The sequence below is a fragment of the Vespula pensylvanica genome, chromosome 2 (assembly GCF_014466175.1).
Source record: "Vespula pensylvanica isolate Volc-1 chromosome 2, ASM1446617v1, whole genome shotgun sequence".
Taxonomy (NCBI): Eukaryota; Metazoa; Arthropoda; class Insecta; order Hymenoptera; family Vespidae; genus Vespula; species Vespula pensylvanica.
The window spans coordinates 8,692,955-8,715,401 of record NC_057686.1 but is presented as its reverse complement, the minus strand read 5'-3'; the positions used below and the strand labels follow the sequence as shown (position 1 = coordinate 8,715,401).

At 36.7% G+C, this 22,447-nt stretch overlaps 1 protein-coding gene and 1 long non-coding RNA gene across 2 annotated transcripts; both read right to left on the bottom strand.

Annotated features, from left to right (window-relative positions):
• Positions 1 to 4,263: 4,263 nt before the first annotated feature.
• Positions 4,264 to 5,337, bottom strand: LOC122637553 (chymotrypsin inhibitor-like). The gene is made up of 3 exons (XM_043829753.1): positions 5,200 to 5,337; positions 4,948 to 5,054; positions 4,264 to 4,511 (listed from the first exon to the last, which is right to left on the bottom strand). The coding sequence occupies exons 1-3, from the start codon at positions 5,252 to 5,254 to the stop codon at positions 4,428 to 4,430; spliced, it is 246 nt and encodes an 81-aa protein (XP_043685688.1). The 5' UTR covers positions 5,255 to 5,337; the 3' UTR covers positions 4,264 to 4,427.
• A 4,048-nt stretch (positions 5,338 to 9,385) lies between these two features.
• Positions 9,386 to 22,385, bottom strand: LOC122637940. Its single transcript, XR_006329321.1, has 6 exons — positions 22,187 to 22,385; positions 21,705 to 21,803; positions 11,648 to 11,775; positions 10,612 to 11,457; positions 9,998 to 10,526; positions 9,386 to 9,901 (listed from the first exon to the last, which is right to left on the bottom strand). It is a non-coding gene; the product is annotated as an uncharacterized LOC122637940 (long non-coding RNA).
• Positions 22,386 to 22,447: the final 62 nt, after the last annotated feature.

The window sequence follows — 22,447 nt, the reverse complement described above, 5'->3', positions numbered from 1 at the left end:
TAACGATGCATTATTTCCTATGACCTTTAATTCACACTTCTCTTATACAATTTACTTCTTTATTATTTATCAAAATCTTATATTATAATGTATTTACTAAAGTAGATATAATAGATATTTTAATTTTCTAGTCTTTTAATCTTTTTATATAGCGCGAAAGATAAAGGAATATGAACTTGAGCCTACTATTCGTAACATTAACCGTACCAAGCCTAGTCAAATGATCGGTTCAAAATATAATTATGAATTTATACATTTATATTATTTTTTTCCATTGATCATTAACTATCTGTAAATTCTTAGATTCTCTGATTAATCAATTTCTCACCTTTGCATTTTCTTTCTTTCGTTTCTATTGAGAAAAATTCATCGCCTAGCTTATTTACCGTAACCGATCATTTGACCGGTGTACAAATTTTGTATCATTTTCAAAATTTTTTGACCTGGGGCCTTATTTCTGGACTTAAATATCATAATTGTAGATAATTGCATACATCTTAACACAATTTGTTTCTAATTTCACATGTATAGAACAGATTTATTGAGAATAGTCAAAATAGTTACAAGTCCGATATGAATCTGACTGTTCATAAAGGAAAATGTAGAAAGAACATCAAATGGCCGATGTAATATTTCACATTCGCGAAAAACATTCGCCAGGCACGATTTTTCAAGAAAAATAAAACAACTAAATCTTGTATAATCTGTAAAAAATATGTTTGAGATAAATCTATGAAGGAGAATTCTATCATTTGCAAAAAATGCAATTAAAAAATTAAAACTATCCTTCATTTATTTCTAAGTAAGATAAACACTTCCCCTATGATCTCCTGTTTATATTATTTATGATATATATAAAAATGAAAATATATGAGTGGTTATTTTATTATTATTTAAAAGTTACGTTGTAAGCATTACTTCTTACAATAAATTAACAATTCCAGCCGAAAAAAACAACATTTATTCAGTAAAACTTGTACACCGGTCAAATGACCAATTACGATGAGAATACGTATATATGAAACGCTGATAAGGTTAGTGCTAGTCTTCGAATCAAATAATCGGATTTCATTCTTTTTTTTTGAAATTTTTCTTTCTTTTTGACCATTACTATCAGGACTACCTGGTTTAAAGAAAAAAACTATTTAAAGCTTTTGCCAAAAAAAATCTGCGGTAAGAAACGGGACTCGTCCTTGAAAATCCGATGAGAGAAGAAAAAGGATGATACATGTATTCTCATAGAACAATTGATTCTGAATTAAACCTCGTGATCGAGCTGGCCTTCGCTGATTATTTCATAGTGAGCGAAATAGGATATCGTTAAGATAGAATTCAATTAATGGTCATGAGATGAAAGAAATTGGATAAAATTTAAACGAAAAACATAATAATTCGAATACGGAAAATGAAGAGCTTGTTTCTGCCGAATACTCACTGAATATTTTAAAACAATAAAATCAGATATCTATCGAAAAGAGATCAGAGACACCAATGTGAAAAATTAAGAATATACGAAACAAAGTAGATTTCCGAAAATCAAAATTCCAAGGTCAAACTGCTTTCCCGAAGGATGATGCTTTCTTTCGATATCGCTGATTTCTATAGATTTTTAAGCCATGATTTTTCCCAGAGCTGTGTACGAGCCACTCTAAGTAAATATGGAGCCGATAGTTAATTAGAAAATAGTGCATAACTGATCTAATCAAAAGTACTCACCAAAACCAAATTTGAAGGATAAAATCCGATGAAAAAAATAAGAAGAGTATTGCTTCTAAAGGAAGGAGTACGAAATGTAGCATCATTTCAACTTCAGATTAACAAAAAAAAAACAAATAGAGCGTCTAATAATAGTATCTATGTATTAGAAAAAAGTCTCCAGCGAATATCAGACGACCTTAGACATGCGATCATTAACCTTAAAATAAATCGTTATTTTTATTAGTCTTTAAGTTCTGATTATGCGATAAAATATCTACTTTCACGCGCGCATGGCTCGAAACAATATATTAAGTAATAGAAAAGAATGTGTTTTACCAAATAAGTGTTAATGTCTTATTGATAATGAGAAACGTATACAAAAAGTTTCATAGAAATGTTTAATCCACTCAGATTGAAGGAATCAGAAATTTGCTTCAATAATATAAATTATGTTTATTGTATATTTCTTGACTCGTTTCTATCTTATATCTAATATTATAAATAAATTGTAAAGATGTAAAGTATAAACTATGAACTATAAAAAACTATAAATATATTATTCACAAGTATTTAAATAGTCTATATCAAATACTGACTATTTTAATACAAATACTTCGTTATTATAATTACATCTACATCCAAATCTATTTTTATTTTGTATTTCTCAATAAAGTGTGTTCTACAATATTTCGCTATATAAAAGTACCTGTTTAAAATGATATCATTTACTGTCGTATTATAAGTCAAAAATATTCTACATATATAATATTATAAATGTAAATTATTAATTTTTTCGTTTGTAATATTAAAACATTATATTATTATACGATGATATTAATAAATTCAAACTGTTGATAATATCGAATATAATTTAAACAATTTCATTAAATTCTTTTGTGAATTTTATTGATGTAAAATGTGCTTCCTCGAATTATTTAAAATATCTCGTAGTGAGAAGAATATAAGATGAAAATTTGTATGTATTCGTCATTCGAAGAATTTTATTTACATTTAATAATTCAACGAAAATATAAAAATCACGTTTGATGCAAAAATAAACTTTTTTACACGTCCTAACAGATCGTTCACACATTTTGGTTTTTTAACCGTATCATTAATTTTGCCGAATCGGCATCAACACTGAATTTGCCGATAAAAAACTGATTCGGTGAAATTACCGAAGAGTCAAAACACCCACAACGTATAAACGATCCATAAAGTCAGTAATAATGCTTATTGCGATTGTCACGTATTTATACAAAAAAATGAATAAAACCAAAGATAAAAAAGAAATCGAAAACGTGATGTTTTTATATACGAAAGTAAATCCCGCGTTATAATGTAAACATTTTGGAACGAAGAATCACAATGATTTGTATAATCATATTTTTGATTTTTAACTCAATATACGATAAAAAAATTTGTAATAAATGGAAATGTTTTCAACGTTGTTTGTCCAACTGATTTTATTTTCCTACGTAACGTCATTTTACGAAGAAACTCGCTCGTCTCATTAACGGATTCTAATCAATCCGATGTTAAAGTGCATGGCCTAAACATCGTATCGTTAACTAGTGGGTGAACCCACTGTTTAAAGTAGAGCGTAGCGACACGAGATAACAAAATTATCTCGTGATGACTTTGAGGAACTTTGTATTAATAAAAACGTTCCTTCTTTGATACTTACTTCTTCGTAGATGAAAAAGATAAAATCGATAGATAAAGCGGATTAATCTTTCACAATATCAAATAACGGTTCGATTTATAATTTCTTTCTTGCGGAAATATACGGAAAATTATCGGATATCGTTTAAAATTATCGATAATGAAAAAGACAGGCAACATATTTGGAAAGATCATATTTTTTGTTTGAACATTTACATGAAGAAAACTGTAAGCAATTATAATAGATAATTTAAAATATTAAATAAGTAATTTAAAATATTAAAATAGTAAATCTTATAATTTTTATTTATTTTTCAGATAAACATTTTAGACGTTATTAAATAATATTTTTCCACTTGCATGTCTTAATAACTTAGTAAAGATTTAGTAACTGTGTAAGTATAGTAAAAATATATGCTTATATATGCTTCTTTTCAAAACTTCTGTAATTTTCTTGAGATTTCAAATCAAGTACATCTCATAATGTACGCAGCGAGCGAGCAAATACTATTCGGTAAATCACATATCTTTTAGTCTAAACGTTCTTCTGCAAACAAGAATAACGAAGGTAAACCTGGTGGATTCTGCGAGATTCGCTGCATCATCTATTCGCTTCGTTATTACCGCCATAAATCCATTACTTAATCGTCTAATCATAAGATCGCAAAATTTGTGTTATGAGAAGGTAAAATAACATATATCAATTTTGCATACCTGATCACGCCTGATGACACATTTGCGACGTATTTTTAGATAAGAGACGATTCACTTTCTATATATAGAAGAAGAATTAATTCAACCGTATGATTCACTAATATGAATCAAGCATGTATATATAATAAAAGAAATAATCTTTTATATTTAAGAAATTTTTTTTTATTTAATAAAAATGGCCTAATCTAGACTTCCATAAATAACGTAATATACAATAAATCTTGTAATTTATTTAGTACATATCACTAAAAAATAAATACATTGAAATTATCTTTGAAAAAATATCTTCATATCTTTTCTAAACTTGCAATAAAATTTTTCCATTTCAATAAAAAATTTCCATTTCAGTTCTAACTGCAATCTTGGGTCAAAACGCAATTTCCGTCAGTATTTTTGATGAATCCTTCTTCGCATCGACATCCGATAATACATTTCTATAGAAATAAAAAATTAGCTTTAAAAAATCAGAAGCACATTAGAATCTTATTCGAGATGAATTGATAGCAATGAAACATAAAGTTTCATACTTATATATTTTCTTTAAATTTAAAGATACAAAAAAAAAATTGATTTAACAATAATTACTTAGTATTAAAAGAAAAATATGAGAAGAATAAGCAAGATTCCAAAACTTTGTGATACACGGATGAACTCGTTTCATTCTCGCCTGCATAAATATGCTACAAAGGAACACTGATCTTAATAATTTCAAAAATAATAATTTAAAAAAAAAGAGATATTTTAAAAATATCTACGTTGTTGGATCTTCAAGTTTAAAAGAGATGAAAGGATACATTCGTATTCTATTTCTCGTATCTCGTTCTTTACACAACGTGTTTAAAGTGAACGAGGAAGAAAAGCAACACTCACCAAAACGCAGACATCTGGAGAAGGATTTTTGCAGCTTGGCTGGCAGGCCGATCCGCAGGTGTCAAATATTTGGTTAGGACCGCACGCGGATCCCTGGGGAAAAGCGGCTAAACAGAACAACAGAAATGACAGGTCGTTTCGCGAGTCCTCTCGTTAAAATATACATACACCGATATATCATTGGATACGCTTCGTCTCTAGTTTTCACTCAATTGTATTAAAAACACTGACTAAACCAATAGAAAAACTTACAGGTGTAGTAAATTATGACGACAAAGAGAGCTAAGATGATCAGTTTCTTCGACATTTTGAAAATCGATCGGAGCGTCTTCTTTTTTCACTTGTTGTCACTCAACTGTTAACTGATATTTTCTGATACTGATAACGCTTCAATTGGCTGCTTATATACTAATAATTTATCGGCACATCGCGATTTGCTCTTTCGATTCTTTTCTATGATTTATTCTATCATTAAAATCATATCATTATCTATATCAAATGTTACTATAAAACATATTTATTTTTCTTTCTTTCGTTCGGAAACATTTTTGCCAAAATCTCTCTTTTACGTCGATTGTCTCAAATAACATACGTACAAAAATTACTACATATACATATATACATAGCAATCGCTTAAATCGTAGCTCGTCAGCTTTTTTTTTTTTTTATTATTACCGAATATAAATAATATCTAATAATAAATATATAAAATAACTGACAAGAGCACGATAGATATATGAAACATATATAAATTTTATTTTATTTCGTATATGTTATAAATATTTTAAGAAAGCAAATCAAATCAATGTAATGTTAATAATGAATTATATTCTCAAAATAATACATATACGAGAATTAATAATAGAACTGGAGAAAGTAATTGTCTCTAATATATGGAAAAGCCTGTGGATAACCGCGTCACGTTCGAACCCTTTTGAAATCTCGTTCGATTAAGGCATCGAAGCCAAAACCGGATTAAACGCATGACCAAACATCTTTATTAATTAAGGATACGGTTAATAACTCGGCGGAATCATACCCTCGTTACGATGGGGATCCCCATTCGCAAAAGAGGGACTTCAAAAAACGGAACCCTATCGTAAAGCGATTTGTCACCGACAGAATTTAACAAGACATTAAAAGGCTCGCCGCGTATGAACTCATCGAAAATAAATTTAATACGATTAGCGATGTTAATTAGTAGTCTGAGAAAAATGACGAGATCGAGTAAATGATCAAAGCAAAGACTTTGTCAATGACAATGAATTTTTCGAAAATTATAAACAGACGATCATTACGACGTAAAATATTTTACGAGATAAATTAATAAAAAAAAATATCGAATGAATAACAATGAATTATCTTGTGAACGTTATTAGATAGATATTAAATTTCTATTTTTCCTTATACCCAATAAATCGTTCTTTCAAAGGAAGCAACCTATCACTCCTACCCTCTTTCCAAGTTGGAATAATTTTCACATAAATAAGGTGCTTTCGAATGATTCGCTCTTGTTTCCGAGATTGCAGAAACGTTGAACGTGCACGAGAGTTCTCAGACTGAATATCGCATAAAAGAATGAGAAAAAGAGAAAAAAAAGGCTCGAGCTTTTATATTCGACTCGAAGGAAAGAACTTGGGGGAAGGTAGAATATCGTCCAAATAAACAGACATAGCCGTAATACGAGGGAATATATCGTCGAAATGTCGACCCTATCGACAAGCTGTTGCGCCGCTATTTTCCCGAATTCGCGAGTATTATAATTTGCAATAAGACAGAAAAAGAAAGAGATACGGATAATATATAGCGAGCAAATAGAAATTAAATCGCAAAAAAGATAGTTAACACGTTCCTTTTAACGCTAAAAAATACATGAAAAAGGCATATTAGATTGTGACGGGTCATTTGTTCATGCGAGAATTTAATTTCACGAGAGACATCATTTTCAGAACGTAAAATGCAGCTCATGAAAAAAAAAGTACTTCTCCTTAATGGAATTCATAAATCTTCGCAGATCGATTAAACAATTAGTTATCCTAGAAAAAACTTATCGACCGATATCGGTGATTAAGCATTGATATTAAAGCAAAAATTGAGCGATTATCGCCTATCTCAATAAAAAAAAAAAACAAGATAGTGTTAATAATCTCTCAAAAGGCTAAGATCGATCGATATCATTAAAAAATATGCTATTTAATCGATTAAAAACAAAATAAACTGGGCGAAATTCTATCCGTAGAAATCTACCGATTTTGAGAAGAAGCTGATTTAAAGTATGCGAAACGAGCGAAAGAAATGAGAGTAATTAAACGTTTCTAACAACCATATTAGATTATTTGGATGATAAGAACTTCAGGAGAGTGGAGTTATGCACGCGGAGTGAGAAGAACGTTATATCCTCCTGGTTTAATTACTCGATGCTTCCGTTTTAATCGTCCGTCGTTTGGACGCGTAAAGCGTAGGAAGAAATATTATAATTATAACAGCCCCTTCCAAGACGCAACCCGTCGAGCGTACTCGTGGAACATTCGAGCGGTTTGCAGGTGCAGATCTGAAAGCGCCTCAAGGACGCGACACAATGTCGACTCCTCTCTTCGTTCTCTCGTAAATTTTCCTAAATTATCGCCTTCTTCTTCAACGGAGGTAGAGAAAGTACTTACCAAATCTACGATATTCGCATTTCCTTTGCTAATGACAAATTCTCTCAATTTAATTTCTAATTAATGTAGGTGTAATACGACAATATGATTCATTCCAAATCTTTCGACGAGAGATTCTTAACGAAGATTGATTCCAATCGTTCTTTAATTCACAGCTAATGAAATTATCTCAAGGAACTATCACTTTAAAATACGATCCTATCGAATAAATTATTCATATATGACAAATTTTCACTATATATCGACGAAACTAATAAGATAAACACAATTTCTACAACATTTTTCGTTTCCTTAAAACATAATCATTCTAAAATCGTATCGCGTTGAACTTTAAGAAGATTTCGATGGTCGAACGATACTCCGTCATCCGATTTATCGTCCAAAACGTTTTCAGTAACTTACGACACTTACGAGAGTTTCCTTCTTCCATTAGGTAGATTGAAAAGCTCTGGGCAAAAGCTTCCGAGGTGTCGAACACCGACGATAAAACGTTTTAGTACTATTTCGTGGAAAATCATGAAGTACATAAAAACTAGAGGATTAAAATAAACTCGTTCGTTCGATGAGAGATTTAAAAAGAAGAAAAAGAAAAAGAAAAATCGAAAAGGCAGAGAGTTATTCCGAGCATTATCTGTAGTTTCGCCGGAGAGAAAAAAAAGGGTTGAACAAGATCCCGAGTCGCGTACATCCTCGTGGATCGTAAAAAGGGCTGTGCCGCTCGACAAGGTCCACCTGCGATACGAGGAACACGGTGATAAAATTTCAGGGAGCGCCTGTTTACGGTTACCAAGGAAACCTACCAACCGGTAGCCATATGCGCGCGTGCGACGCGTTACGAGGGTGTTCGACCGACTACAACGATTCTTCTCTTTTTCCTCGCAACCCTTTACGATAGGGGATGATCAACGTGCCAACTTACGTAAACAGCTAGGTGTATTCTAACACAATATATTTTAACGAGATAAAACGAAACTTAAAAAATTCAGATATATCAACGTGCGATTTCAAAGTTACATAACGTTACAAAGAGTTAAACGAGCAAAATAACCTGAATATGTGAATAAGTTTTTAAAAAATCGATGAAATGAATAATGTTTTTGTTTAACAAACAATTTCTATAATAATACGATGTTTTTTCAAGTTACTATAGTCTTCGCAGTAATCTCGAACGATCCATTCGTTATGTACACTCGCATACGAACGTACCGGCACGTACGTATCCTTGAACTGGTTCGAGGTTCGCGAACCTGCCGTTTTCTCACGACTACGTGCACGCAAATCGAGCCTAAGCAAGATTAACCGACGACACTTTCCACGGTGAATCGACTTAAACAAAGCTGTTTCTATCGCGATCTATCCACTTTGAATATAAAAATACGAATTATCTTGATCTTCAATTTCGTTTTTTCGTATTCTGTTTTAAACATAGTTACCTAGCTTGTTACACAGCTTTAATTTCACAAAGTTATAACTTTTAAAAACCATATTATTCGTAACTCATATGACGTACATACATAGACAATAAGCACGACGAGAATTAACTTGTTAGCCGGTAAGAATAAATTAACTCGTCGCAATAATTTAATTCAACTTGTTATAAAAAAAAAAAAGAAATAAATTATTATTTTCTCATCGCTATTAAAAAAATGCTATCTATGCTTGTTAATTCTTCTTTTTACGATTGACTGATTTATCCGAAGTTTCATTTTATTTCAACGAAGTATCACTTTATTTTTAATTAAATAAAATAAATTTCATACATACACGCTTACCTATCAAAAATCTTCTTGGCCAAAAGGTTAGGAAGCACTGCCTATAGTGGACTTTATTATCGGAAAAGAGTTTCACGCTAAAGAAGGAAGTCACAGATGGATCTTGGTGGACTCGATTCGCTTCGCAGCGCCATTATCGCAGCCTTTCACTGAGATCGTTCAAAGGAGTAAGAGGATCGTCGAAAGAACACGACGACCGTCTCTCCGTCATCCAGAATGGAGTCCAAGGACTCTGCTTCGATGTCCGATTGTGCAACAGCTATCTTTTTACCGTGTCGGTCAACGATCCGTCGAACGCACTTTGTCCCATTGCCTCTCGAACTCGCATCAGAAATAGAAGAACGAACTCGATCTTCTCGAATTCGCGTTGTACGCCTTTCTACCGTTGCATGGCTCGCAGCTGCTGTGGTTTCCGGGCACGAAGCGACCAGTTGGCCCAAGCGTTGCCAAATTGTTTCTTTCCTTTGTTCTTTCTTCGACTATGCGTATTACGAATGTTTCATTTTTCTTTTTTAGAACGAACTATCGGATCGTTGAATAACGACGAACAAGAGAAAACAACACAAGAGTATCATTATTACGATAGAACTCATTCGAATTTGTAAACGATCGACATACCTTTGCTCGTCCCATTGGAAAATCCGCTTTTTCTTTCTTCTTTTTTTTTTTTTGTCCGCATAGACCGAACTCCCCTCCAGCGAAGAACTGGCGAAAATGCCCGGTGAGTCTCTGTCACTCGATAAAGCGACGAATCCGCGAAGGATAGAGGCAAAATCATCCCTCGTTAATGCCGGAGTAATGACTGGGGTGGTAACGTTTTTGAGAACCCTCGATGAGCCACGTTTTATGCTACCCCTCCCATTTTCCTTTCCTCCCGCCTTTTTGCATGTTTCGCGACCCTCGATCACAGCCAGCGGGGGTGCTCCGATTCATCGTTCCGGTTCTCTCCCTAACGGAGAAGGGCCGGAAAATAAAATCACCCGCCAAAATTCGGCGCAATTTGCATGCGTACTTTTTGGTGAAAACTTTTTTTTTTCAATCTCATCCGGAACACTCGGTATCGGTTGGTTCGCACGATCTCCATAAAATGGGGTCTCCAGTTTACGAACTAGAATACGTTCGCTTTGATACAGAATTTCATCTAAAACTTGTAAAATCGAGTCAAAGGACATTCCAGTTTATTTTAAAATGTTTTAAGGGGACAGGAAGCTAATCGTAAATAAGAATATTACCAGACGCTATTGAGCCGAATACGAGGGAAAGAAGAAGAAAGGATCCTGTTTACGTTAGATGCGCCTAAATCCCTCGTAGGCTCGAGTATTTCGCCCGAAAGGATAAGGGCACGCGAAGCAGGTGCCACGAAATGAGTTCCGTCGGCGTATCGCGTTTGATCGACGTGCTCCGGACGGAGGTATTAATCGTGAAAAAAACCGGCTAATAGATTGTGCCCAACGACGAGGGAGGACCTGTCCTTCGCAGGGAAAGAGCTTCGCGAAAGAGACTTTGAGGAAGGGTAGATGCTAGTCGACGATAAGACGATACGGGTAGTCGTTTACGAGTTCTAGAAAAATGACGCTGTCGAGAAGCTAAATGGAAAAAGTTTCTATTCATTTACGAATATAGCTATGTATATATACTTTTATTAATAATAATAAGTCGGAACGCTTTTAAAAGTCGGTCGAATAGAACTTTGTAGTTGTATAAGCATCGTGTTATTCATTTCTCTTCAACGATAACTGATATTCGATATTTGGCTTTCTTGTAATTGTCCATAAGTGTAATGGGTGGTTTCGAGGAATCGCTTGTCACGAAAATGTACGAATCGAACGAGTCGAGAAGAAAAAAGGAAATGAGACTCATGTCGAGCGGCAGTCAGGGGGCGTAATAAAAATTCGTCGGCACGCAAAAAGCCTGTAATTACGGCGAGTCAGGCGTCCCGATAATGACTCCTCGCAGAACCAACGAAATCCCGTCGTCGCAAAGTGGTAATACGAAAATAAGAAGGGTGCCTTCACGAAGGGTTCCACTTTGAATCCTCGTCCAAAGAAACGAGACTAGGGCAGCTGGGGAATAGGTCGCTAAAACAAAGCCTAGATATTATTGTCATTGTTATAAATACCAAGAAACTGATCTCGTAATAATCTTTTTCGATTTTTACCAGATAATATACGAAAAAAAAACATGTCTCATCTTGATGACACCAAGCGTCATAGAGCTATCGCGAAAGTAGTCTCGATTTTTCTCCTTGACAATTTTAAATCCACCCACCTGACATCAATCTCGAGGGCGCAGAGAAGCCAAAGTCAAGGACTTTGCGTCGACATCGTCGTCGACTTTTTAACGTCTTCTCCTAGAATCTTCCGCGCAAGAAACGTTTCCACCTTACGACTTTCCATCTGGGAATTTAAAGAAAAACCCATAACTCACCTGTACGTATGCATACTATTTCGACGTGTGTGTACATACTTGTTTACATTACTTATCCCATGCTTCAAGTCGTAACACCGAAATATCGTTATAGGGAGACACCTACTTCAAGAGATAACTTCAAGAAGAAAGAGAGAGAGAGAAAAAGAGATTTTTCAGTACGCTACAGTAGATTATCGGATTTTGTGAATATCATCTTTTAATTCTGTGGTAAGAAACGTAATCGCCGTATATACGATGTCTATACGAATACGTAAAACCGTAACAATTTGAAGTCAAAATAAAAACGAGCCAATGGACCACGTGTATTTTTCTTCGACAAATATAAAATCATGTGTGAATTAAAGGGCACGAATCTTTAATCGAGAGTGGGTGTGGCTTTATCGCGTGCTGACCGACAGGAGGACTCCTTGTACGATGTAAAAAGAGAAGAATAAAGGTATCTTGCTACGGTAGCATGAAAGTGCAGGAACGTTACGGGGAAATCAACGTGACCGGTACGCCGAACGTATAATTTCGACCAATAATTCCTATCCACGGACGATTTGAGGTGAATCGACGCGTGCTTCCGATTGGCCGAAACCCTCGATTCCATTATAGTACGGTAGATAGCACGTACGATTTGATGCTCTCTCTCTCTCTCTCTCTCTCTCTCTCTCTCGCTCTCTCACGCTCTCTCTCTCTCTCTCTTTCTTCCTTCTCCTTTCTTTCTTATAACACACACATGTTTAGAATCTTTATGTGAAAACGCTGTTAGAAAGAGAATATCCATAAAGTCGAATAGATAAAATAAATCATCAGAAGAAATGGACTCGAATAAGCTTCGCTGTTTCGATTTGTCGAAATGTGATTCAACGTGAAAGAGTACTCGTAAAAGTTTGTTATTTTTAAAATGATCGATCCGTTAAAGTCAAGTTTATCTTCCGAGTTAAATTGAATCACATAGTACGTACGTATATATAGATTTTTAATTTTACAAATATAAGGGAAAGAGAACGGAAAATAATCGTCACAAAAAGAAATGTCAATAAGATCGTGCACATTCTTTTTAGAAAACTATCACGATTGGCGATCTGAAAATAAAAAGAAACCGAGGTCGTAAGCGTTACCATAATTACTTTTCCTCGAAGACACACGTAGGCGCAACCCGTCTCACTTCATAGAGAAAAAAGGATCGACTCGCCGAAGCTCGCTTCGCATTCCCAGACGGCGGAATAGCTTTTCAATCTCAACGGAGGAGCTTTTTTACGTGGCGCGCAGCGCGATGAAAAATCGTGGGCGCAACGATGATCGATGCGTTCTTGGATAAAGCGAGAATCGGTAGGGGTGAACGTGTGTTCTCGATACGCTATCGAATCGACAGACGGACGAATCTACATCAGGGTAATCACGGCGATACGTCATATGGAAAAAGGTTATACATCCATCGACAAGTCTCTCTCTCTTTATCTCTCTCTCCTTTCCTTCTTTCTCACGTGGAGCTCACGCGTTTCACCCTCCGGCGAAGCGTTAGGGCGCGAGCAAAAATCACGGCTGGTAAATTAGGCATCCTCCTACGCGTGACGGACCCTAACATTTGTCAGAAGGAAAACGAAGAATATGCGAGAGAAGGATAAAGAGATACATACGTACCTACTATGTATTCCATCTCTCTCTCTCTCTCTCTCTCTCTCTCTCTCTCTCTCTGTTTCTTGTTCTCTTTTTCTCTCTCTCTCTCCCATTCGTTCTCTCATGGAGAGCGAGTATAGACTATGCACAACGTGGATTTTTACGAATTGGATACCGGTGAGAAAAAGGCGTCCCATCGAATGCTACCCTGGAGACCCACGGCAGGCTTTCGCTATGAAATTTTCGATCGTCCCGCCGGAAAATCAAGAAAAATGATCTCGTTTTAATAACGGAGTACCCGGGAAATGAAATCGGTCCGGACGAGGAGAGATGGGAAAACGTACTTGCAATTTTTCACAAGCTTCCGAGATATACTATTCTACCTGACGTGCTGCTAAACGTAAAAGAGAAAGAGAACAAAATTTTTCCTGCCGAAATCAAGAACATCAACTACCGCCGTATTCATTTTTTTCTTTCTTTCTTCTTCTTTTTTTTTTTTTTTTGAAAGAAACATTAAGTTTCAATTACGTTAAGAGAAAAGAAAAAGAGAGAAAGAAAGTAAAAAAAAATATTTAATCCTGAAACAAAGGTAAATTAAAGCTTCTATCGATTACCAAAAACAAATTGAATATGGGCCCAACGTGCTCGTAAAGATTCACCGACAAAGAAAGAAGGACCGAGGAAGAAAAAAGAAACAAAAAGAGAAAGGAGAGAGAAAGAGAGATCAAGGTTACGACTGTGGGAAGGAAGAAGAAACGTCATCGTTCAAGCACGATAACTAATTAACTTCTTTATGGTCTTTGCAAAAATAAAAAGAGGTCGAACACGTGCTGGTGCCGTTGCTGCTACGTCGTCGAATTCCCTGGCGCTACCTATCGCATTTCTTCTATTCCGAGGGTACCAAAAATAGAGAAGAAGGCGAAGAAAAAAAAAAAAGAAAGGAAAGGACGTACTACTTGCTTCGTCTTCTTCGTCCTCCACGCGCTCGAAAGAGCTGCGTAGTTTGACCCATATACTATACGCTCTATCACACACGCGTGTTTTCGCGCACGTGTTGTTCGAATTTGCGTGAAGGTCGAACTGGGGACCGTCCTCCCTTCTTCATCCAACAGGATCTCTTATATAAATGCTACTATTGATGTGTGTGTGTGTGTGTGTGTGTTCACTCGTGTATTCGCATGGTCACGTAATAGGGGCCCTTGGGAGAAAGACCTTGGGCCCCGCATGCCTGCTCGACCGCTTTTGCCTGCCTTCCAGCTGCCTCTTGCGCACACACAACAGTCTCCCGTGTTTTCTCCTCCTATATATATCCCCTCTTTTGCGAATTATCGCGACCTTGAATTCCGTCCATGCTCGCACGGACGCAGGAAGAATCAACGGCGAAACATGCGATGCACTTCTCGCGTTCCCTCGATTTTCTCTCTCTCTCTCTCTCTCTCTCTCTCTCTTTCTTGTTTTTTATCGTTTCGATTCTATTGCATGTAAAAGAAAAAGAAAGAAAGAAATGGTCGAATAATTACAAAGAGTAAAACTTTCGTTATACAGTTTTCGATTAGAGTTACAGTCTGTCAAAAAAAGAGAATAAAAAGCAATCCTATCGAAAGTTTCATCGTTATTCAAAGAGTCGTCGAGTATTCAATAGGAAGCTTGGAGAGATAGGCAGACCTCTTTCCTACGTATACACGTAAGAGGGATTAGTCGAACGAGAGCTCCATCGAACGAAAGAATGCGTTTCCCCGGCTTATCATTAACGAGGCCGACGACAAAGTCCACGGAGAAAACTCTCATTGTTCGTTCGCGAAAATCGATGCTCTGAACGAAACGATCGAAGAAGTGTTCTCGATACGTTTCCAGTCGGTACCCTTCTTGTATAAGGAAACAACAACGACGAAGATATCGAGGGTAGTGCAATTATGGCAGGACGTGGTGGTCTTCGAAAAAGAAAGCCGAAGGGCGTCGTGTCGTTCGCGTCATTATTTTCACGGCACCCGACTGCTCAATGGCCCGCGATCCCTCGTGCAGCCACACGAACAACGATATTACGAATCGGCCCTTAATCGGAGAACCTATGCCGTTTACCTTTTCGATCGAGGAAGAAGAGACCGATTTGGAATGCCCTAAGACCTTACTCCTAGCTTTTTCCCCGAATCGATATTTAATAGTCTCGGAAAGCGAGTATACGATAGAAGTAAAATCGTTGGCTTATTTCAGGCTCAGATATCCCCTAAGAGGTCCTTCGGCGAATTAATTCTCACGCGATTCTCCAACTCGACCATTCTGTGTCACCGACATAAAAGGGAGGACCACACGAGAAAGAAGAGAAATTTATTGTATCGGGAAAAGCTCTATCGATACAACGGATATCTTCTATTACAATGAGATAGAAATTAGGGTCAAATTCGGAATAAGTAGAATGATAAAGAAACATGTAAATGGATTAAAAAAATGTTTCAATTTTATAGAAAATGTTGCATTCCGTAAATATCACGAGTAGCTATTATTAAACAGAATGACGATATTTCAGGATCAGGAGTCGAGAGATCATCGAAGAGAGAAAGAAACGAATGTAGACCTAGGCATATTTGAAATTCAGATAGCCGGATTGTTTCGCGCAAATCAAGAGAAATGTGACCCTGGTGAGTTTCCGTAGGAAATATCGCGCCCTACCATTCGACTCGTCCTTCCATTCAGAGCCCTCGTCTCTACGACTCACGAGTCTCTCTGTTTACAGTTAAATCACTTTTGTTCTCGACGCTTGTCACTCCTCATGGACCACTCCCATCACCTTCTACTTTCTCTTTTCCTATGTTTCCTTCATCTCGAAAGACGCGCGATGTAGGGCGTTGATTTAATCGTATATATGTATAAATAATATACATCGAGGGCAAGTTCAAAACTATAGTTTATTTCTCGTCTTTCAAATAATTCACCTACTCTACTAACATTTGCATTTATGTATTTACATTTGAATCGTACTTTCCAATTCATTCGCGCTCTAATTTGATTACAAAGCTCTTTTAAGCTTTTACCCGAAATTTTTACGCACGATGAACACATTTTCTCTCTTTTCCCATCCCCATTCCTCTCTATCACGAACAGTATCTCCATTTTGCCCCTCTTAGAAAATCATCGTCTTCCTTTGTTGACCTACCACGGAAATGCAAGCGTTGATTTACGACGAGCAAAATTTACTCGACGAGCCGAACTCGGTGACAAAGAAAATCGTCGAAAAAAAATGAGATTGGAAAGTGGACGCTTACCGAGTGGAATCCGTAGATTTTAATGATCCTTTGTTATCCTCTCTAGCCGCGTCATGCGAGAAAAGGAAAATCAATAGCAGCTGCCTTTTGTCTCGAGAGAGAGAGAGTTCCATTTAATCCCCCGTTAAGTCGTCCCTATATACCTTATTTTTCTTTCTTCCTAACTCTACTCTCTTCCTCGAGTTCTCTCATCCGAGAAAGTTTCGTAGGAAACTCCTTCGCCTCGAAAGATCGAGGCGTTGAGAGATTTCGGAAAAGTTCATTCGTGCGAGCTCGATCGCGAAAAACTGAATTAACCTTATCCGCTACGTATAAAAGAAAGATAGATATAAAAGAAAAACGTAAACGATACCCCTTCACATTATACATGGTATCTTGGCTCAATCGAATCACGAATTATTTAAAATTCTTAAGGAGAATACCATTGTGACGATATCTAATCTAAAGATTATTTTTATCAATTTTTGTTGACTAGCGAATCTTTATAAAAAAAAATTCTTCCTTATCATTTAAGTTCACATGTTTAAAATATTAAAAATACAATACAATAAAATATTCTTTTTATAATTTGCAATACATTTCTTTGGCAATCTCTGCTCAGGCCAATTTTCGATCGAACGAAATCAAGTATTCCCATGCTATTTTAAAATGTATGTGTAGTTTATTTTGTAATAAAAAAAATTTTACATGCAACCGAATATAACATGCAACCGAATATGCAAAAATTCTCTTAAAACTTTAAATCAATAAAATAAAAATTCATCGAGATGTGCTTAATTAGAAACATATAGTATCGAAAAAAAAACAAGCAAACAAGCATACGCTATATTATAACAACTCCGTTAATAGTTTAAATTTCAATCTGATAGTTTGGGAATATATTTTGTAGGCCTGAAACATTAAAACGATTTAATAAAAAAATTAGATTTTATTAAACCGTCACGATGACATTGATGATTACAAAAAATCTTTATAAATCTGCGTGACATCAAATGTTATGCAGGCATCACGATGATTAATTTTTTAATACTACGACTAGAGATATAACGATTCCATTCAAAGTAGCTCGATTAAAACGGGACATCCTATAGGTCCTAGAGATGCAATAATTCAAAGCCCTTTAAAAGGGCGATCGAGAATGATTTAACGTGCATTGTGGCACTGTTCGCACGTTAAATTTATGAGGTTCATCTTCTGTCCTCTGTTGGCATAACCGGTATACCGATAACGAGTCTCTTTTCCTTGTTATACCTATTATATCTGTAACTATTTTTATGGGAAGCATCTTGTTACGATCGGCAAAAGAGAGAGAGAGAGAGAGAGAGAGAGAGAGAGAGAGAGAGAGAGAGAAACAGAGAGAGAGAGGAGAAAGGAAAAGGGAATGCGTTCACGGTTCTTTTCCTTGTCCCGTCGGCCGACTACCTACCTGAAGAGCATGTGTCCAAATGTGGAACAATCCTCGATCTTCTGTATTTTATTCCTACCAGTCGAATAAAGTACCGCAAAAGATAACTGTATCTATGGAAGCTTTGTGAATTTCCCCATAACGGTACATTCGTCTCACCTGCCGAAAAGTTCCTAATTTTTTTACGAAGAAGAAAGAATTTCTAAAAGAAAATTTATTATGTCTTTTGTAGAATTTATGATCTTTATCTCTTACATCCATGTGACGTTTAATGTGTCTGATTGACTATTATAAGGCAATTTATGACGGTATTATTACTTCGTTCGACTCATTATTGACCGCAATGATTACCGTTTTCGTTATATCAGAAAGTCAGAGGCACCGGGTCAACATCGATAATTCTAGTTGGACCATCGTAGATATCCCAGCGGACTCATTGTTTCAGTCTTTCTTTCGTTCTCTCTCCCTCTCTCAAAGGAAATCGAAAGCCTCATTCGAGAGGACCCTCCCTTCGGACGTTGGTCAAATTCATTGTGTCGAGAAGCAAAAGTCCGTTTATCGCTCTTTTCCGCGCGCGTTCCTACTTTTGCTGTCCCTCTTTTTCCTTCTCGGATACTTCTCGGCTCCGTAGTGGCTGCAGAAAACGGGGCAAGTCATTTTTAGCGGTAAGTGTACAGCAGCTTTTCACCATAAATATGCTGGGCGCATTTCTAAGGGTGGAAGAAGAGTTCTCTTTGTTTGCTTCGCCTGCCAGCGAGAGAGGAGGAAGAGGGAGAAAAGTCGAACGCGAGGGAGAGAAAGAAAGTAAAGGAAAGAGAGAAAGAAGAGAAAAAGAAAGAAGGTTCGTTCTTAAATTTAAAGCGTAAATATTCCGTTACACAAACAATGGCATAAATCAGATCAATTATATTCAAATTAACTGCTTTTCATCGATGTCCTATCTCGATTATCCCACAGTTTCATTCGGATTACTTTTGTTCTGTAATTAATTTCATTAAGTTCTACAGATTCCAGATATGTATGTGAATATAGAAATAGAAGGACAAAGAAAGGAAACGAAAGAAAGAAGTAGGTCGTAAAGAGGAAAGGGAAAAGAGCGGGGAGAACTTAGGAAAGGCAGAGGTTCTTCTTCGAACGTAACTTTCGGCCGAAATAGGCGGTCCTTGGAATCTAATTATCAGTACTCGTTCTCTCTCTCTAGCTGGAAACTCAGATTATTTATGCCCCTTCTTCCTTTGTTCGAGCCGGGACGCGGCTTGCGAGCCGTACACGCCAGCCGGAAGGCGGCGTCGGTGATAGCTGGGACCTAAGAGGGGTAAAGAGGGGGCTAAGGGTAAAGGAAAGGAGACGATGGAAGTAGTGGGATAAAAAAGACGCCGCCCTGAAGAACGGTCGTAAGTAACGATGCGGATGAAGTTTTCGATCGATGAACGACGACTGCGACGCGACGAAGCTTCTGCTTCCTTTGTTCGTTTTCCTCTTCCTTCTAAGCATTGCTGTCTCTTGGTTCATGGCTTAGAACTAGGTATCTGCTTTGCTCATTCCCGAGGCGGCCTTTCTCACGAGCTCGAATTCTTCAGCCGCCTCGTTTTATATCGAAACGTTGAATTATTAAATAACAGATTCTTTTTTTACCTGATCAAAATAAAACCTAATTAAAATATACAAGCAATTAAAAATAGTTCCGTCCAATAGCCAGTGGCTCTCTTTTCGATGTTCTAATCGGAAATTAACGATCATCGATAAAAATACGTACGGCACACCCGTTAAAACACAAACTCGTTTATTAAGCGTTGGCAAATGAAAATTCAGCTAGCTTCATGAATTTTATCGCAGCGTCTTTCTCTCTGTCCACATGTTAGGCAGCATGCCAGGATGTACTCGTAATTCAATGCAGAGCTGCGCGACGTGGTAGCGATAGTAGCGATGAAGAGAAAGAGAGAGAAAGAAAAGAAAGAAATAAAGAAAAGACGTGAACGCTCTCCCTCCCTCTCTCTCTCTCTTTTTCTCTCTCTTTCTCTCTCTATCCATCTATCTATCTATCTATCTATCTATCTATCTATCTCTCTTGCTACATAATATTCCCACAAGAGTATTATGCAGGCACGAATTTTACACCGTGTAAATATGTACATATGTATGTACAACGAAGAACTATGTACTACATGTACTTGCGTACGTCGATCGAACAAAGAGAATGCTCCCTCCCTCCCGCCCCCCCTCTCTCTCTCTCTCTTATTCTTTTTCTTTTCCTGTCGAAAAGCATGAGCGAGAGAGAAGGTACATTTGTATGAGAGGCAAGTTAATAAAATACGGCCTTTAAACGAATTTAAATGCAACGGGGTTCGAGCGAGCGCATCTGCATCGAGTTTATGTGGGTCAATCTTATTCTCCTCGCTTCCACTACGTCGACCTTCAAAAAGAATAAATTTTTATTTCCACGTGAATTGTATTAAAACCGATCATAGCGAAGTTATTTGTAATCGATTAGTAATATCAAATTTTTATTGATTTCCATTATTATTCATATTTTCCTGTAATTTTGTCTTTCTGCTCGAGACGTGCCTAATCTTATCATAATAAAAGATACGACCAGAATCTAAAAAAAAGCTCTGTCCTAAAATGTCGAACGAGGAGAACGTCAAGTGGAACCCTCGCTATTTCTACGATTCCAGTCGTTTCAAAATATATACGACTCGCATAATCTTCGCATACGACAAGAGTAAAGACGTAAAAGACGAGAAACCGGATGTGCCAGAGTATACCATATACTACAAACACACAAACACACACGCACACACATTTATATTGTATATATGGAAGGCCGTTATATATAGGCAAGCTACCCCCTCCCCACCACATTCTTTCACCCCATATTCCTTATAATCCGCGCTCGCGAGATCGAGCGTTTCGAACGCACAGATGTATGTTCGCTTGGTCGCCCCGAACTTGACTCATAGGGTACGCGAAATTGCTCCGCCCCTTTATGGCTCGCACGTGGAAGAAAACAAGCTAAACGACGATGAGACCTCTCACTCTGTTTCTGTCTCTGTCTCTGTTTCTGTTTGTCTCTCTTTTTCTCTCTCCGTCTCTGTCTGTCTCTATCTTTATCCGTATTTCTCTCTCTGTCTCTCTCTCTCTCTCTCTCTCTCTCTTTCTCGTTCGAAAGAGCTTAACCATGTACGCAACTATAAAATATAGTTAATGAATAACGATATGCTTCGTCGCCTTTTATGATGCATATGAACGGACCTTGGTCCGACCTCCATTTTCTTCCTTTCCTTTCTATCGCTCGACAAATCAACGTTCCCTAACTTTGAAATTGATTTACTCGAACGATTGAAAATATAAAAATATTAAATACAATTTATTTATTAAAATGTTATGTTTATATATGTACATAACGATCAACGTTTTCCTTTGAGATCAACTCTTTCTATTTGATTCCAATCCGTACTATCGTTCTTGATTCATCCTATTTAGAAAAATTCGACATACGGTATTGTTTCACAACTTCGCTGAGCATTTTCTGCATTCGTTTCTCTTTCACAGCAACCGACTATGCATTTTTCGCGAGGAAAAACCCGAGCTTCGCTGGATCGTGCACGACAAGTCTGTTCACAACTTTTTCTCCAGAGGAACCAGTGATTCGTACCAATTTTCTCTCATTTTGACAAGGCCGATGATGTTACGCTTAGGCGCGAGTATGAGCACCGATGATTCGCTATAAAAGGCATACATTGAGAAAGAATGAAACAGAAAGATGAAAGAGAAAGATAAAGAAGAGAAAAAGAGAGAAAGAGAGCTGGTTGGTTGCGCTCATAAAAGCCCGCTGAATCTCAATGCGCGATGCCTTTTATACTTTGCCCATTCTTTTCGGCCATAAAAAGCGCACATTCCGTGCGCTCCCGTATGCAACCAGCTTAAAACACAGACGTACCGTCGTAAATCACTTCCCTTGCTATGCCACTCACCTCCTCTCTCTCTCTCTCTCTCTCTCTCTCTCTCTTTCTCTCTTTCTCTCTCTCGCACTCTCTTCTCTCTCTTTTTCTTTGTCTCTCGTAACAGGCTTACTCGTCTTTGTCACATCACAGATTTTTAACATACATTTGCGTAACTTTGCTTTAAAGCGTTCCGAATTAGTTTTTTAAATTTAGATCGTGAATTATTACCTTTTATTACGTTTAGCTCTACTTTGATGTACCAAATTACCAAATATCGAATATAGATAAGTCTATACGTAAAAACATCGAATTAGATAATTTTGAAAGCACCCTTAGAACAGTGTGAACGTATATACGGATCGTATAACTCTTTCCACTTCGTTCGTGCTTATACGAGCTTGACGCATTACGTCATGACAAGCGC

Excerpts from the sequence above, each read along its gene's own strand:
- LOC122637553 (XM_043829753.1), bottom strand. The coding sequence starts at position 5,254 with ATGTCGAAGAAACTGATCATCTTAGCTCTCTTTGTCGTCATAATTTAC. Across the intron at positions 5,055-5,199 it reads CGTCATAATTTACTACACCT|CCGCTTTTCCCCAGGGATCC; the intron begins GTAAGTTTTTCT and ends TGTTCTGTTTAG. Across the intron at positions 4,512-4,947 it reads CTCCAGATGTCTGCGTTTTG|AAATGTATTATCGGATGTCG; the intron begins GTGAGTGTTGCT and ends TTATTTCTATAG.